This window comes from Colletotrichum orchidophilum, assembly GCF_001831195.1.
Source record: "Colletotrichum orchidophilum strain IMI 309357 chromosome Unknown Scaffold_45.1, whole genome shotgun sequence".
Classification (NCBI taxonomy): Eukaryota; Fungi; Ascomycota; class Sordariomycetes; order Glomerellales; family Glomerellaceae; genus Colletotrichum; species Colletotrichum orchidophilum.
In genome coordinates, this window is record NW_019173001.1 from 187,362 (window position 1) to 202,511 (window position 15,150).

The window sequence follows — 15,150 nt, forward strand, 5'->3', positions numbered from 1 at the left end:
TTGAGACTGTCCTTGGAATCGTTGTACCCCATCACCACTCTTTCGGGACAAGAGTGCGGGTACGGTTCTGGATTGGTGAAAGCGTGGCCTGGATCTGACAGACCGATAGACTCCTGTGGCCACATTTCTGGGCAAGGCCGTGGGGAGACTGAACAGCTCCTCAACAGCCACTCAGCGGCTGCTGACCGGGGAGACTGAGGGGGTGTGGCCGAAGCTCGTGGATTGGCCGTAGGCCGTTCGTCAATTTTTCTGTTAAATGGCAGTTGATGCGCAAGCGATCAAAGTATATAATGTTTTCCAGACGTCTTAGAGCATGCCGGGTTGACTTTATCTGCCTGGCAGTCTCTTGGCAGCGTCTTTAGCCTATCCAGATCTCAAATTCAACCTCAGCTCCACAACTTCTTTGGGCGTCCTACCACGACCTGGCCTCCAGTCACTATCCAGATTAAAGCGAGATCCAGTCCGTCACATGAACGACCTGTTAACGGCGATTTGACCAGGCCAACCAGCAGCCCAATCGAGTTTTGCTAGCTAAACTGCGGTGACATAGATCATCTGTCGACTGCCTTGGTAGAGGACCACCAAAGCTTCCGACCATGACCAAGAGTAACGAGATGGACGACAAGGCAGTGGCTCGAATCCGCAGCGCCCGGGGCGACGGAGTAAGTATTCGGAACGGCTGCTCATCCAGCTGCAAACTACCCTCACATGGTCCGCCAGCTCATAGATAATAGGACGGGTTTGCACAGCGAGCTACCAAGGCCGCCAAGAAGAACAGGGACAAGGACCCGTCGAATAATGACCAACAAGTGTGCCACGTAAGCGGTGGCGGTCAGCAGGAAGGTGGGAGTCAGAAGTGAGGGGTTGATAGTGTCTTTTTTATGAAGAAAAGGTGGAAGAACATTGTGAAATATTGTCTAGGTACTTGATACGACGTTTCGGAGGCCACTGGATTGCATTAGATCGAGCACCTGTCTTATGTGCATGATCCTGCCCTGTTTACTTGTGAGCTGCGGAATGGGAGCCGAGCCATGAGGGTGGAGGCATTAACAGAAAAGCTGCGCTTCATCGACGACAGTGGTTGCCAATGGTGGAATAGGGCAGAGTGTATGAAGCAATTGCAGCAAAGTAGAGATGAGACGAGATTCTTGTTCGATGACGAAGGTTAGGGAAACCGTTGATCAAGGAGTAGTACACTACGTAACTGGTATCGAATCCGCTGTAGTATCTGCCCTCAGTCCTTCCACCCTTTGGTCAGCCCTACTCTGGGTAAAAGAGAAAGGAGAGGGGGTTGAGGAAAAAGAAAGTCGCAGACCCAGCAGAGTGTTGAGAGCAGGGGTAGATGGAAGTCGTCCAGGCTGAACCAAACCGCTGGAATTTTGAGGAGACTCGTCCAACATGACTGGTTGGGATCAAGGCCGTGGTCTTGGCTTGGGTACCAGGATCGGCCAGTTGGTACAGGATGCCATTGGTTCGACAGAGGGCCGTCCGTCCCCTCGTGCCTCTCCCCTCTTGCAATCCACTAGGGTCCGGGCAACGTGGCTGTGCCGATTTGAATCCGTTAGGGACGAAGGCTTGATTGACAGCTACCTAATAGAAGGCCTCTTGTTCACTGTTTGCTTAATCAAGCGTTTCCTGCTCCTCGAAGACCTTGCCTGCAGCTCCGAGACATGGCGCCGAACCATTGTATTGTTATTCGTGCGACGGGCTGGATGACGCATCCCGGGAAGCCGAGGCGCGCCAAGGAAACGTTGGAGAGGCCGCTGTGGTCCTATGGGAACTGTATATCTGCGCCTACTCCTATCCCTCACAAGGGCGAAATACTCCATATCGCATATCCATATATAACACACTTACAGCGTCCCCTAATTGCTGTATCTTTACTTTACACATATACCGAAAGATAGCGTGGTGAGCGTGGGTAGGACGTAGGCTGTGTGGTTGTCTTCGTCATGGCAAGGCACCGCCGAGGTCTTGTTAGGAGATATGCCCACACATTGGTGATGAAAGCCGACTGGTAGTATTGAGCGCCCGTGTTGTTGGCCGCCAACAGTAAAACCAGGGCGACGGACAGACAGACATGCCAAAGGAATCGGGGCTGCCAGGAGCGAGGGGTGATAAGCGAAAGGCGAGAGGCGAGGATGGGTTTGAAAAAGAAAAGGTTCCAGGTCGAGCGAGTATCAGTACTTGACCGTGGCCGAGGTTACCTTTCTGCCTTACGCGTTGGTTTTAGGTGCTGATTTTGAACAATGCACCTAGGAACGAGAGAAAATGAGGTTCCGCAGATGCTTTGACGTCGGTCACAGGACCAAGTCGTGATTGGTTTCTCCTCCAAGAATGATGAGCGGTGTCTTCTCCCATTATCAGAGTGGCAGGGGGATCGTACGGCCTTCAAAGGTACTTACTTTTGACCAAGGTGCCTCCACGCTGTATGTCTGTTCAGCCACGCTACCTAACGCTCGGGTGCCAGGGCAGCAACTTGCAGCGAGGTGTGCAAGGTGCCTTAGTGCTTAGGGTGGTGCCTAGGAATTGAGAGTAACCGCTCTGGGGCGAGGAAAGAGGAGACTGGAGGTACCCAACGGAAGTCCCTTAGGTAAGGTGGTTTGTAGGCAACGGAAAAAGGTACATCCCATGAGCACTTCCCGCCTCCCACCACCCCGGACCCTCGCCGGTGCCCTGTTTTCTTACTATGTACCTTACCGTAGGTACCTACCTACCTACGGAGACCTTAACGTAGTTATCCAATATATCCGTACCTTACGGATAGGTTGTTCATCTTTCGCCTGTGACGCCACACCATCTCCGCCCGCCGCCTGCACCCGCCTCTTTTTCGACGTCCAAAGCCTGCTTCTTGTCACGGCCGCTCGCTCCTGTTTGCTCTTGTTTGCTCCTGACCTGGCTGCAGCCTCACTTCCGCGCGCCTATCGCGACATCACACTGCGACGCTGGATCTCTGGGGCTTCATCATCCCTTCCAAATCTCTCTTCTTCAATCTCTTTCAGTGACGCCTCTCGACAATTCCACTAAGATAGGTACTGATCCTGCGACCCGGGAGTGAAACCGGCTCAGCTCAATACTTGACCGCTTAACTTCAATTGGCTCCCGTCAGCTTATCCGTATCCTTCTCTACCTACCATTTCAACCCAACGCAGACTACCTACTTTACCTCACTTGGACCATAGCTAACACATCTCAATTAAGGTCCTGCGCCAAGATTCCGGGACATGATCCCGTCGTCGCTGTCTCGACCTCGGCATCAACCATGGAAGTCAGCATTCAGAGAGCTTTGAACGACAAGCTCTATGACAAGCGCAAGGTCGGCGCACTCGAGTACGACTTCAACCCCCCCCCCCCCCCCCTCAGCTTTCCATGTCACTCATCTCATCTCATCTCATCTTATGCTCTTCACTTGCGGCTGACTCTTTCATTTTCGACTTGCTTCAGGCTCGAACGAGTCATCCGAGAGCTGGTCGTCACTAGAGACTACCCAAGAGTCCAAGCAATCCTCGAGCAACTCTGCAATGAATTCGCATACGCTGTTCACCAACCCCATGCTCGAAATGGAGGCTTGATAGGACTGGCTGCAGCTGCCATCGCCCTCGGTCATGTATGTTTGCCTCCCCGATGTAGCCCCGGCCCATGAACGGGTTTATGCAACGCGCCTTGCCAATACACCCCTCATAGGAACTTGCTGTGACCACTCTTCTCGAACCGAACATTCGAGACTGATTTCACTCACAGGAACTGCCCCGCTATCTCGAAAAGATCGTTCCACCAGTGCTAGCATGCTTCACCGACCAAGATGCCAGAGTCAGATACTATGCCTGCGAAGCCAAGTACAATATCGCCAAGGTCGCCAAGGGGGAGATCTTGATATACTTCAACGACATCTTCGACGCCCTCTGCAAGGTTGGTACAGACGACTCCAAAATTCAAAAGCACCCCCAGTGCCGTCTTTACCCCAATGGCTGACCTGACACCTACAGCTGGGAGCCGACTCTGAGTTGTCTGTTAAAAACGGTGCCGAGTTGCTCGACCGACTCATCAAAGACATTGTCTCTGAGTCAGCTGCGTCTTACGTGTCCGTCCTTGAGGGAGACCTGGATCAACAGGAACTCAGCGACAAGGACGAACTTGAAGACCGCCCTCCCCCCCCCACCGCCTTCTCCTTGCGCCGATTCATCCCACTTCTTCAGGAGCGTATCTGGGTCATCAATCCTTTTACCCGCCAGTTTTTGGTTGGCTGGATTACGTTGCTCGACTCTATTCCGGACTTGGAACTCGTCACCTTTCTTCCCGACTTCCTCGGTGGTTTGCTCAGGTTTTTGAGTGACCCCAATAGAGACGTTCACGTTGCAACTAGAGCCTGCCTCGATAAGTTTCTCAGCGAGATCAAGAGGATTTCTAGGATCAAGAAGGGCATCGCTGAGAGCAAAAAGTCGCGCGAGGGTGGAAAACGGAAACGCGAGGAGTCGGTAGATTCGGGGAGTCTCCAAATTGGCCCGGAAGAGGGCGATGAAGTTGACTCGCAAACCGACGACGATGACAGCAGCGGCGAGGAAGACTGGGTACCGGGACAAGACGTCCAAATTAACTACCGAAAAATTCTCGAGATACTGACCGCCACTCTTGACTCTCCCCTTGGTAAGGCCCATATTTCACGACGTCGCGGAGCCAAATGCCGTACACAACTGACCATATGTGACAGAGGAAGACTCGCTCCTAGAGTCACTACGATGGATCGTCGAGTTTTTGGACATTTGCCCCGAAGAGGTGCTACCATTCACCCCAAAGGTCCTGGCCCACATGCTACCCGCTATGGCCAGTGGTGTTGAATCCATACGTCAAGCTGCTGCACGCGTCAATGCCGGCCTGATGGACTACGTAGTCTCCCTCTCCGACGAGCCTGAGATCGGTGGCGCCTCTCAGTCCATGTCACGAATCCCCGTATCTGGTGAACGACAAGAGGGGCCTTCTAGTGCACGAGCTTCCCTCTCTAGTTCGCGGGACCTCGAATTGCGGAGCCCAACCCCAGCCCAGGGACACAATCGTTCTCTCTCGACGCCGGTTGCACCGCTAACAAGTAACCACCCCCAGGTAGATCTGGACTATGCCGCGGCAGTCAATGCGTTGACGCTCTTGTTCCTCAATGACCACGAGGCAACTCGCGTTGCTGCCTTGACGTGGTTAATTATGCTTCATAGAAAGGCGCCACGGAAAGTACTCGCCTTCAATGACGGAACCTTTCCTGCGTTGCTCAAGACACTTTCGGACCCTGCCGAGACCGTTGTCACCAAAGATCTACAGCTGCTGTCACAGATATCTCGCAACAGTGAAGACGACTACTTTTCAAACTTCATGGTCAATTTACTGCAGCTGTTTGCTACTGACAGAAAACTGCTTGAGACACGAGGGAACCTGATAATTCGTCAGCTTTGCGTGAGCCTGAGCGCAGAGAGGATCTATCGTACGCTCGCAGACTGCATAGAAAAGGAGGAAGACGTCGAGTTCGCTAGCATTATGGTGCAGAATCTGAACAACAACCTCATCACGGCCCCAGAGCTGTCGGAGCTGCGCAAGAGACTTCGAAATTTGGAGTCAAAGGCAAGAATCCCTGTTTCACCATGAAACCTACTCTGCTTACGAATGGTATGCAGGACGGCCAAACCTTCTTCGTCGCGCTGTTCCGCTCATGGTGCCATAACGCCGTTGCAACCTTCTCTCTCTGCCTGCTGGCGCAGGCTTACGAGCAGGCTTATAACCTTCTACAAATTTTGTGAGTCCCAGGTTCGTTGCATAGATCTTTTGACCAAGGTGGGCTAATGGGATGGTGCTAGCGCCGAATTGGAGATGACGGTGAACATTCTCATACAGATCGACAAGTTGGTGCAGTTGATAGAATCTCCTGTGTTCACTTGTGAGTCCCCAAAGGCTCGCATCATCACTCAGCTAACGATTCAAAGACCTCCGGTTGCAGCTGCTTGAGCCTGAGAAATTCCCACACTTGTATAAATGCCTGTACGGCCTTTTGATGCTCCTCCCCCAGTCCTCGGCTTTTGCCGCCCTAAAGAATCGCCTGAACGCTGTCAGTTCGATCGGTTACCTCCATATCGCTCCCAAAGTGTAAGTGCTGCAAGGCCGTGCTTCTCCCTGGTAACGCGAGGAACTTCAACGCGTGGTTTGATGATAGTTGCTGACCCTGGCCCCGTAGTAACCCACCTTCTGCCACAAGCTCAAGCTACGATAGGCCGAATAGGCTCAAAAGTCGAGAAGATAGCATCATTCGATGGAATGAGTTACTGGAGAAGTTCCGCACTGTGCAGGAAAGGGCTCGCCGAGCCCAGAGACACTCCGGTGACGTTGAGGAAGGTCGAGGCGGCCTCGGTGTTGCGGACCTGCGGCTTGGAGAAAGTCTAGACTCCAAGGGAGCAAAAGAGGTACGCAATACTAGCGGGCCGCCTGTTCCTGTCAAAGACCCTCCTCCAGCTGCACCACCAGCGGTCAAGAGATCCGGTCTAGGAATGCGGCAGATTAGGAATCTGGGAGGCGCGGTCAGGGGAAAGCGACCTGGCTAATGGTCGACACGGACGGCTTGTAGCCTTTAGCGAATTGTTGTTCAAATACCCACAACACGAGCAAGCGCAAGCATGCATGTGTCTGTATTGTAGACAAATAAGATGATTATCAACGGCCTTTGCGAGGGCTTTCGCGTTCAACGAGCCCTTCGAAAATGGCATCGCGGTGCTGCGCAACGGCTCGGACCTCTGCGCGAAGGTGTTCTAGCTCGGCTCTGGCTGTCTTGACATCATCAGGGAGAGCCGAGAACTGACCGACTTCGGCATCCAGACCCTTCTTTTGGGTGAGGAGGTCAAGAAAGCTAGCCTCATCTTGGGCAACCTTTTCAATGGTAGGGTAGCAGGCAGCTGGGGACTGGTTGAGGGTAGACATGCGGTCCTTAAGTTCCGGGATGCGCGCGGCCATCGCCTTAATCCTCCTCTGCATATCCAAGTTCTGCCCGGCCAGGTCAGCGACAGGTTTATAGTCGTCACTTCTCAGTGTGCGCAACATCTCGGTAGCCATGGCCGACTCTTGCTCAATGTGCTTTTGAAGGATCTGCACTCGAAGCCGCATCTGCTCTAGCTCCGAGGCTTCAGCGTGGAGAGCAATCATGGAGCGGCCAATACTCTCAGCATCCGGATGAGCCACGGAGAGTTGACATGACAATGTGGCCAGCGAGTTAAGGGCGGTGCGTCCTTCGCGAGTGAGGTGATCCTGGACGGTACCGAGAATCCTCTCCCGGACGGTGGCTGAGGTCGGGAGATCTGACTGGGCTTCGGAGTGGTCTTGGGCGACGCTGAGCTCATTGAGGGCGGCGACCTCGGCCCGAGCAACTAGTTCACGCTCTTCATCCGCAGCTTCGTTGGAGTTTGCCAGTGCGAGGAGGGCTTTGAGAGTTACGGGATTGCGCTCGAAGAGCGGGATTGACCGGCCCTGATATTTTGAAGCGAGCCAGCTGTCAACATAGCTCCACTCTTTGGCGGCGGAGGCGGCAATACGAGCTATCGAGGGTGAGAAGATGGCAGTTGAAGGTGGGAGATGAGCCATGTTGGGATGCGGTGAGGTTCCAATGCCCATCTCATGGAGATCATGTAGAGATGCCTGCTGTTGGCATGAGCGGCGGAGATACTGGGCTGGGTAATTGCAGTTGTTGTGATCGTTGTTGCTTGTAATTGTCGTCGAGGAATTCGAGGTGCATTGGTTGCGATGCTGCCAGCTTTGTCTCCCGACGGACTGATTGGTAGCACGAGGCCCTGAGGATCAGGGCGATTTTGATGCAAGGTACCGTGTACGTGCTCTGTGAGGTATAGGACTCTGCCTAACTAGGCAAGGTACGTTATGTATCCCTGCAAGGAGGTGCGAAGTGGAGCCGATCTCCAACGTGTCTACTTGTGGAATCTGGACACCTCAGCGCGTCGTCCCCGTCGCATTCGTTGACGGAATATCAAGTTTGCGACTCAATCATTCAAGGCGGCACTTCCAAAGCGAAGTGCTCTCCAGCTTTCTTAAACCTCTCATGCAGTGTGTATGTGTGAACCGCAAGTGACAAAAAAAAGTTTTCACGTTCATTTCCAAAGCCTAGCATACCTTGCCTTGATAACCTGGTCTAAAGCAGTCCTGGCTGCAGCCCGTGAGTGTGTGTACCTTTTAGATTGGACAACATCTCCGGAAGGAGGACAGGAATGAGGCTTTCTCACTGTCAGCCCGTTAAGGAGTACTTGCTCCACACCCTTAGCTTAGTTGGCCATATGTAGCTTTCATCGCTATTATTATTCGTCTTCTTTTGAGGACAACTTTTCCAATTTCATCAACCTCCTTAAACCCTTCCAAACCCCCCGCCCCCCTTCCGCTTTCTTCGAGCCTTCGGCATTTCTTCTTCCCTCAAAGCTTGCCCACTAAGTCCTACTTAAACATCTCGCTCTGATCAATAGATCCCTTTCCACTCGTTAGTCGCACTCACCTGGCGCCAGCCATGTACGTCCGCCTTTGCGCCCTGGCTTTCGCAGCCAGCCTGTTCTCGACGCCTACTCTTGCCATATCCGCCGACCAGATACCCTCCGATACCCCCGTGTCTTCCCTCCTGACAACCGCTCAAGCTCATCTGTCCAAGGGCCAGACGTCTGATGCACTTGTATATTACGATGCCGCTGTCGCCCGCGACCCATCAAACTACTTGACACTTTTCAAGCGCGCGACAACCTACCTCTCCCTCGGCCGCACCAACCAGGCAACTGAAGACTTCAACAAGGTTTTGTCACTCAAGCCCGGCTTCGAGGGTGCCCACGTGCAACTGGCCAAGATCAAGTCGAAAACCGCAGACTGGGATGGCGCAAGGGAGCAGTACAGATTGGCCAAAAAAGACCCCGCCTCGCCTGAGCTCGCTGCTCTCGATGAGGCCCAGGGCGCCACCCATCTCGCTGAGTTGGCCGAGAAGAGTGGCGACTGGGAAGCCTGCGTAGGACATGCCGGCCAGGCCATCATGACTGCAAATCGAGCCATTTCTCTGCGCGAGATGAGATCGCGCTGTCGTTTCCAGCGGGGTGAGGTCGAGGAGGGTATGAGCGATCTGCACCACGTGCTGCAGATGAGGCCGGGGGACACGACGCCACACATCAAGATTGCCGCCATTACCTTTTACGGACTCGGTGACCTCCAGAACGGCATGGCCCAGACGCGGAAGTGCCTGCACTCCGACCCCGATTCGAAGCCCTGTAGGAAGCTTCTGAAGCAACAAAAGGCCATTGAAAAGACCCTCAACAGGGTCAACAAGGCTTTCGAGAAGAACCAGCCCATGACTGGCGTCAAGCTGCTTATCGACTCCGCCGACGAGACCGGATTGATCACCAACATCAAGAACCAAGTCGAGGAATTACGCGCCGACAGCACCATACCCTCTGGCGCACAATCATTGCTGTACATTCAAGTGGCAGAAATGGCGTGTCAGGGATACTACGACGTAAGTACAACATGCGCCGGAAGAAGCTATGTTTGATGTGGCTAACAACCGTCATAGATGAACGGCAAGAAGGCTAAACAGTACTGTGAGGAGGCTGTCGCCCTCAATGAGCAATCGTTCTATGGCCTGCTGTACCGCGCCAAGGTTATGATGGAGAAGGAAGAGTTCGAAGCGGCCATTAATTCTATCGAGGAGGCTAGCAAAGTCCGTCCAGACAAGAACGACATTATCCAACCCCTCATGCAAAAGGCACAGATCGCCCTGAAGCGGAGCAAGACAAAGGATTACTACAAGGTGCTCGGTGTATCTCACGACGCCGATGAACGCCAGATTAAGCAGGCATACCGCAAGCTCTCTAAAATCCATCACCCCGACAAGGCTGCCAAGCAAGGACTCACGAAAGAGGAAGCGGAGAAGAAGATGGCATCTATTAACGAGGCGTACGAGGTTCTCAGCAACCCTGAGCTCCGGGAACGTTTCGACCGCGGCGACGACCCGAACAACCAAGAGCAGCAAGGTAGCCCTTTTCAAGGTAACCCCTTTGGCGGTGGTCATCCGTTCATGTTCCAGCAGGGCGGCGGCGGTGGAGGTCAGCAATTCCACTTCAAGTTTGGTGGAGGAGGCGGCGGTGGTTTTCCCTTCTAAGGGGACGACCGTACCTTATGGGGAAGAGAGTGCAGCATGAATCAGGGAGTTATATCGGTCAAAGCCTGGAGTTTCACGGGGCCTCACTCAACGGCCAACATTATGTTTTATCGTCATTCGTAGTATGAGAAGGAAAAACGGCTCCAAGCCAGGATATTACAAGCCAGTCGACCGCACGCTTCTCTTCTGCGGCCAGTATAGCCACCTTTTGAATCAGAAATATACGTACAGGTACTAAGAAAAGTATCGAAGTTGGAATATGAAGCGTAGAGAGTAAGCATCGCAAATCCTTCTTGCTAAGACGCTTCTTTGGTACTTGCTTTGCGTCATTACTGCGCTGGTATTTGTAAGAGGATGTAGGACGTTGTACAGTGCTACAGATAGACATATTCTTGAGGCGTCCCTGCGGCTCCACGCGCCTTCACATCTAACGCGGCCGAGCCGGCTTTGAGTAGCGATATGTTATCGACGAAAAAAACACTTTGCATCCTAAGAGGCTGTCATGGATTGGCCTAACAGAAATCCTGCACGCCTCTTGGGGAGCAAGTTGGTCGCGCTCAAACATCAAAATGACGGGCTATTTTTGTTTGCTAGACGAAATTCGGCTGTGCCGGTTCTGGTTGCCTCGTCCGCCCTCTGTACACGTTGAATCAAGTTGTGATGCCCGGACTTCCGAAGTACCAACTCTCGCTCCGTCGATGGTATGTATTGCTGCCACAGGCCCTTGGTGGAGGCTGTGATATTCACGAAACACAGAAATGGTTGAGAGAGAGAGACGGCATGTCAGATTAGTTTCTATAAATCCATCCGTGAGCATACCAACGCCAGGCAAGTCCGTCATTTTCTGACGCCAACATGTTTAGTATCCTTTCAAACATTGCATTTTGCCAAACCGCCGGCCCCCCGGCACCAAGTAGGCCCCGCTCGGAAGACTGCGTGCGTCGTTCCTCACGTCACAACCTAGCAGAGGAAGAGTAAAAATACCTCGCGAGGATTGGTGGTATCGTGCCTCACGTGCCCTCCCGTATAAAAAGACCAATTCGGGGGTTCGAGTTCCCCATGGTTCTCGACCCTGCTTTCTAAATTTACACAACCGCTCTAATCGGTGATCGAATCGTCATTGACATTCTTTTTGTATGTGCACAGCGGCGTATCGCTTCAAGGGTTCGGGTTGTCGTTCCGAGCGATGAAATAGGCTCTGCGAGGTTCTTACGTCAATGTACTGGTTCTCGTATGGGGAAATCAGGAGCAACCTACTTGCAAGCCTCGTAGGCAGACCAGCAAATGGCCGTACTAGGCATGGTGGTCACCACGCGGGGGCGCATGCCCTTGAAAAATCCGCGGAAACCTTCACGCTCGTACAATAAACGGCATCCAGCCACGAATCCGTTCACGTTTCTCAATGCCGGGTCAGTGGCAGTTCCTCGGGTCTGGAGCATCGTCTTGATGACATCCATAGGTGTAGTCAAGGCGGCAGCGAAACCACCGGCAACACCACCAGCCAAGCAATGCGTTGTGGGATCGTATCCCTTGTTGGGGTTCATAGCCGTGGATATGGATTCGTACGCGAGGAATTGGAGGGCTGTGAAGGGCACCGTCATAGAGAGCGTGGTTGGGTAAGAAACATAGAAAGCCGCCAGTCCTTCAGTCTTATAGACATACTTGGCGCAGTCGGTCATGGAACGGTACATCTTGGCCGATCCCTGTATCTGCATGCGCTGTTTTATGACTGGAATTAACTAGACGTCAGCAGTTGGGATCACCAAGAGGACGAACGTGGTGATATTAGGAAGCCACGCACCATCGAAGGGGTTCATCAGCGCATCGCTGGCAATCGTAGCGCAAGCACCGCTGGTCGCAGCAGCCAGCGGATGGTGAACGCCAGCTTGATTGCCACCCATAACATGCTTGACAGCCTCATAGGTAGCAAAGTAAACAGCATGAGCGGGACCTGAGAGCGTGAGCAACGGGAAGGTCTCCTTGGAGAGGACAGGGATCTGGCTAGTAGGGAATCACTCACCGGCACCGGCAACGACACTAGACATGCCCCTCCACAAGCTCAGGAAGCCCTCGCGACTGGCTATACGGTAGGTGCCCTGAATCACACCATTGTAGACGGCCGAGGGATTGGGGTTCAGGACCTGCATTCGGGTCTGCAGAGCTCGGGTTAGCGGACAATGGTTCGCGATACCTAGATTTATGGGAAGGAGCCGCATCGTACCTTGATAGCGTCGATAGGATACATGACGGTATGCTCCTGCAAATGGAATCATCAGCTTCCGGGTTCCTATAGATAACAGCCATAAAGGCGGGCAGCTAATCTGAAGACTGCGAGAGAAGGGTATCTCGCACCGCTATGCCCGCAAACGCCCCGGCAGCCATGTTCTGCGCTAGGGAAAAGTTGGGCGGTAGAGATTCATAGCTGGTAGACCGACGAGTCAGCAAGAGTGAATCGTGTGTGCATTGCAGAGGGAGTTGAATGCGAGGGCGGGTGCGGAAGATGTGGGCGTGAAGAGTTTGTAGATGGGGGCATTGCGCACTCATATTCCTCGGCGGGCTCTGCATTGGGCTGGGCCATTGCGGCCGCAGCAGATGCTTCGCCGTAGGGCTTAGGCTGAAGAGCCGCCAGATTGACAGCTGGAGGGGGGTCGAGGGGGTCGGCGATGGCGACCACGGATGTGGTGGGAGGAGCTCTCGTTGAGCGTGACGCGGAAAAGATTGCGTCGGTCGTCTGGCTCGATGGCTTCTCTGTTTTTCTCTCCTCTTTACTCGCGAATCTCTCGTGTATGCCTAGGGAAGACCTACGGCTTTTGGCGTAGGTATGGAAAGGCCCGTGGAGGGTCGGTATGGCTGGGAAAATCGAGGGTCGAGTAGCGGCGTGCAATGATAAGTACAAGTTCAGTGGGAGCTATCTGGGAACAGCGGCCTTGAGCTCACGACGCCGTGCGTTGGAGTTGCGATGCACGGTTGGTATGCAGGCGGTAATTGCGAGAGATGAGGTTGTAGGAACGGCGGACGTAGGGAAAGCCAAACCAAATGGTAGCGGGAGAAGAAAAAAAAAGGCCAATTGGAGCTAGCAGAGTCAGGGAAAGCACAGGCAGTGGAGGGGGGGCGAAGGTAAAGGTACACTTGGTACCCGTATGAGGTGGATGCCGGGGCCGAGGAAGAGAGGGGAGATAGAGCGCGAGAGTGTAGAGAGATCACAGCGCCCAAAAGCTAAGGTAGGTACTTACGGATAGATAGGTGGTAATTACTTGACGAGACGCGTGCAGGTTCAAGGTATAGGTAGGCAAGGTAGGCAAGGTAGGCAAGGCACGGTAGTCGCAGCTTTTCAGGCTCGAACAAAGGGAGTTGAGGTGGGTTTCCAGGGGTTCCCAGGCGAGTTACAAGCAGACCAACCTATTTTGAGGCACCTACGTCAACAGAATCTGTCTCTAGCTAGCTGTAGGCATGCTTACCTATTAGGTGCGATTCTTGATTGAACTTTAGTGCGTTGACTGAATCTTGGTATAGCAGAGCATGACAGCGGAGGCTGCCAAAGTGGAAGACCAGAGACAGGATACACTTTGATCCAATTGTATATATCAGAACAGTAAGGCGAAAAAGGCAAGACATGGAAAAACCACTGGAAAATTGTGTCAGCATTCCACTCTGCCCGTGCCAGACGTGTCCTCAAAAGAAAGTGTCCCAGCTCAAATGGACAATCCAACCTCGGGTCTTGTCTTGTGCGGCCTCGGAGATCAGCAGCCCGCTTTTCCCCAAGACTGGACTGTCAGCAGCCAGCATTAGGCAGTTGATGTCTTTTATTCCTGCACCCTCGAAGTATTCAACACGTCTCCCAGTCTCCATTTCATTGCATCCGGTTGATGGCAGAGTGGATTACCTATCCTAGCAAGATCTCTGTGGGTTTCCTCCCGGGGGCCCGGGTTGGTTATCAGTCTCATCTCCTATCTGCTGACCTGGCTCTACATTCAAACTTATATCCGTAAACAGCACCGAATTGTGGCGGCAGTGAGCCTCAGTGTTTGTATCGTCAGGTTGGCATTTTCGTTTCTGCGTTTTCCCTGACCGTGCAGAAATACAATTATTCATGACGCTGACTTTACATCCAATGCGACCACATCCACTCCAATGACAGTTGCATCCAACATCCAACCAACCCTCTTGTCAATCCCAGGACGGCAGAATTGGCCCACCAATTAATACCATCCAACTCAACAGCATTGAGGATAAGGGATGCTTGGCCTCGGGACTCCGATCACAGTCATCAACATTTAGAAGAACCAGTACCCAAGGTGAGGATTGCCGTGTTGTTTTTCTGTTCACCCAAGATAGCCAGCCAAGCACGCGGTTGACCAAAAAAAAAAAAAAAAAAAAAAAAAAAAAAAAAAAAATAATAAAACTAAAAAAAAAAAAAAAAAAAAAAAACAAAAAATAGTAAAAAAAAAAAAAAAAAAAAAAAAACCGCATATCCGTAATGTACAAGTATCCTCAAAAAGACCCCATCAAAATATGCCAAGATCAAGACAGTTTATAATTAATAAAATATTTCCAAGAATTATTCTAATTTGTTAATAAACGAGAAATATTTTTAATGATTATTAACTAATCAATTTATTGTTATATCATAGGTATAACTCAGGCATCCTTGATGTGTGCGAGTTTTTGTCAACCGCACGCCAAGGTAGCCCCCCCACCCCAAAGATCCAGCCCGTGCTTTCTCAATGACTCCGTGTGCCCCGGTATCTCCAGTCTCCCGACCTATCCCATATAAGCGCCCTCCGGCGAGTGACCATAGAGTAGAAAGCTGGTCAACCCGACAGACAGATCGTCACTGGCAGGATCCCTGGATTGGGCCTCATAAGACCCGCGACATCTAAGTTTCTAGAAATACAGAAGGAGCCTCTTACCCTTGGGGGAAGCTGGGTTTACCTCCGGAATTAATAACCCATTAATTTGCGTACTCGCTTCGATGCTTCTTCCTCGTGGAA

The 15,150-nt window shown here is 52.5% G+C and overlaps 4 protein-coding genes across 4 annotated transcripts; 2 read left to right on the forward strand and 2 right to left on the reverse strand.

Annotated features, from left to right (window-relative positions):
* Window positions 1–3,262: 3,262 nt before the first annotated feature.
* CORC01_06178 (uncharacterized protein) lies at window positions 3,263–6,575 on the forward strand (the record flags this gene model as incomplete). Its single annotated transcript, XM_022617820.1, has 9 exons — window positions 3,263–3,330; window positions 3,445–3,607; window positions 3,742–3,909; window positions 3,987–4,644; window positions 4,709–5,616; window positions 5,658–5,776; window positions 5,838–5,917; window positions 5,964–6,123; window positions 6,212–6,575. 9 exons carry the CDS (start codon window positions 3,263–3,265, stop codon window positions 6,573–6,575), a joined length of 2,688 nt encoding a protein of 895 aa, XP_022475706.1.
* Window positions 6,576–6,684: 109 nt separating this feature from the next.
* Window positions 6,685–7,605, reverse strand: CORC01_06179 (uncharacterized protein; the record flags this gene model as incomplete). Its single annotated transcript, XM_022617821.1, has 1 exon — window positions 6,685–7,605. One exon carries the CDS (start codon window positions 7,603–7,605, stop codon window positions 6,685–6,687), a length of 921 nt encoding a protein of 306 aa, XP_022475707.1.
* A 925-nt stretch (window positions 7,606–8,530) lies between these two features.
* On the forward strand, window positions 8,531–10,159 carry CORC01_06180 (DnaJ domain-containing protein; the record flags this gene model as incomplete). The annotated part of the gene is made up of 2 exons (XM_022617822.1): window positions 8,531–9,514; window positions 9,572–10,159. The coding sequence occupies 2 exons, from the start codon at window positions 8,531–8,533 to the stop codon at window positions 10,157–10,159; spliced, it is 1,572 nt and encodes a 523-aa protein (XP_022475708.1).
* A 1,253-nt stretch (window positions 10,160–11,412) lies between these two features.
* Window positions 11,413–13,007, reverse strand: CORC01_06181 (uncharacterized protein; the record flags this gene model as incomplete). The annotated part of the gene is made up of 6 exons (XM_022617823.1): window positions 11,413–11,888; window positions 11,961–12,110; window positions 12,180–12,312; window positions 12,381–12,416; window positions 12,512–12,581; window positions 12,700–13,007. Coding segments are annotated over 6 exons (1,173 nt in total), but the record flags the coding sequence as incomplete, so codon positions are not given.
* Window positions 13,008–15,150: the final 2,143 nt, after the last annotated feature.